Source organism: Monosiga brevicollis, genomic scaffold (genome assembly GCF_000002865.3).
Source record: "Monosiga brevicollis MX1 MONBRscaffold_18 genomic scaffold, whole genome shotgun sequence".
NCBI classification, from domain to species: domain Eukaryota; class Choanoflagellata; order Craspedida; family Salpingoecidae; genus Monosiga; species Monosiga brevicollis.
The window spans coordinates 463,460-464,609 of record NW_001865055.1 but is presented as its reverse complement, the minus strand read 5'-3'; the positions used below and the strand labels follow the sequence as shown (position 1 = coordinate 464,609).

General features: G+C 58.2%; 1 protein-coding gene across 1 annotated transcript in view; it reads left to right on the top strand.

Moving 5' to 3' along the window:
* Positions 1-1,150, top strand: part of MBCDH8 (uncharacterized protein) — a gene marked incomplete at both ends in the record, with an annotated part of 40,285 nt that overhangs the window by 10,492 nt on the left and 28,643 nt on the right. Inside the window, one exon of the mRNA XM_001747715.1 lies at positions 43-1,147. Within this exon, the coding sequence (XP_001747767.1) occupies positions 43-1,147 (1,105 nt within the window). The remainder of the gene's footprint in view (positions 1-42; positions 1,148-1,150) is intronic.

Genomic DNA, 1,150 nt, shown 5'->3' with positions numbered 1-1,150 from the left:
TGATGGCACCGCTGAGGTGCAGGCCACTTGGGTCGCGGACAGTACGTGTTCAGGAACACCGCTGGCTGTGGGCAGTGAGACATTGAATTTGACGCTGGAAGCGCCGACGAGCGTGTCGATGACGCTGTCAGGCAATGCAGCGCGCCAACTGACACGCCCCAGCCCCTATGTTTTGGCGGACAAGGGTGTGCACGTGAGCAGCAGCGCTGTGCGCGTCCAACTCTCTTATGCGTCGGGCCGTGTGTTGGACCGTGAGAGTGATGCTCGCACGATCTACAACACGAGCGGTCTGAACGGCCGGTTTGAGTTGAACTTTGATGGCGAGGGCGTACCAACGCTTGCTGCCGTTGCCAATGCAACGAATGGCACGGGCGAGCTTTGTGTGAGCTTTGTGCATACACCGTTGACGCAGTGCGTGACGATTGAGCTTGTGTTGCTGGATGAGGTGACTGTGAGTGCGCAACCCTATTTTGGTGGAAGCCAACGCGGCAACATTGTGGAGAGCGTGTTGAGTCAACTTGGTCAGACAGGTGTGTATCAGCAAGCACGGATGACGGCCAGCATATCTATGACTGATGGCACATCACAGAGCGTGTCAACGGACGTGGTGTATGCGCTGAGCAATACTGTTGGAAGTGGCTTGGAGCTTGTATCGAGCCGTATTGTGCAGCGCTCTGGCAGTGCGACGAGTGGTGAGGCTGAGGTTGTTGCGACCTACGGTGGGCTGTACGTGAGTGAGCCGTTTACGTTGGTTCTGGACAGCACGCCACTGCAGGTGTCGTCATTGAGCAGCTTGTCCCTGACGCCCTCGTCGACGGCCGACGGCAGCACGCCATTGTTCCCCAGAGTCAATGTGGCAATGGGTGACGGCACGAGCTACAACGCATTCATGGGCTCGAATGGCCAGACCCGACTTGTGGAAGGGCTGTTGACGTTTTCTCGTGTGGAGAGTGTTTCTGGAGTCGCCACGGTCGATAGCACGACCGGCGAGATTACGGGCGAGGCCAATTACCACGCGGCACTGACGCTGCGGTGTGCAGTAGTGGGTCAGAGCGGCATGAGTGCCACGACGACCTTTTACAGCAATCTTGCCGCGAGCACTGTTGGTGATGTGGATCTGGGCAGCTCGAGTGGCGCTGCCTTGCCTGTG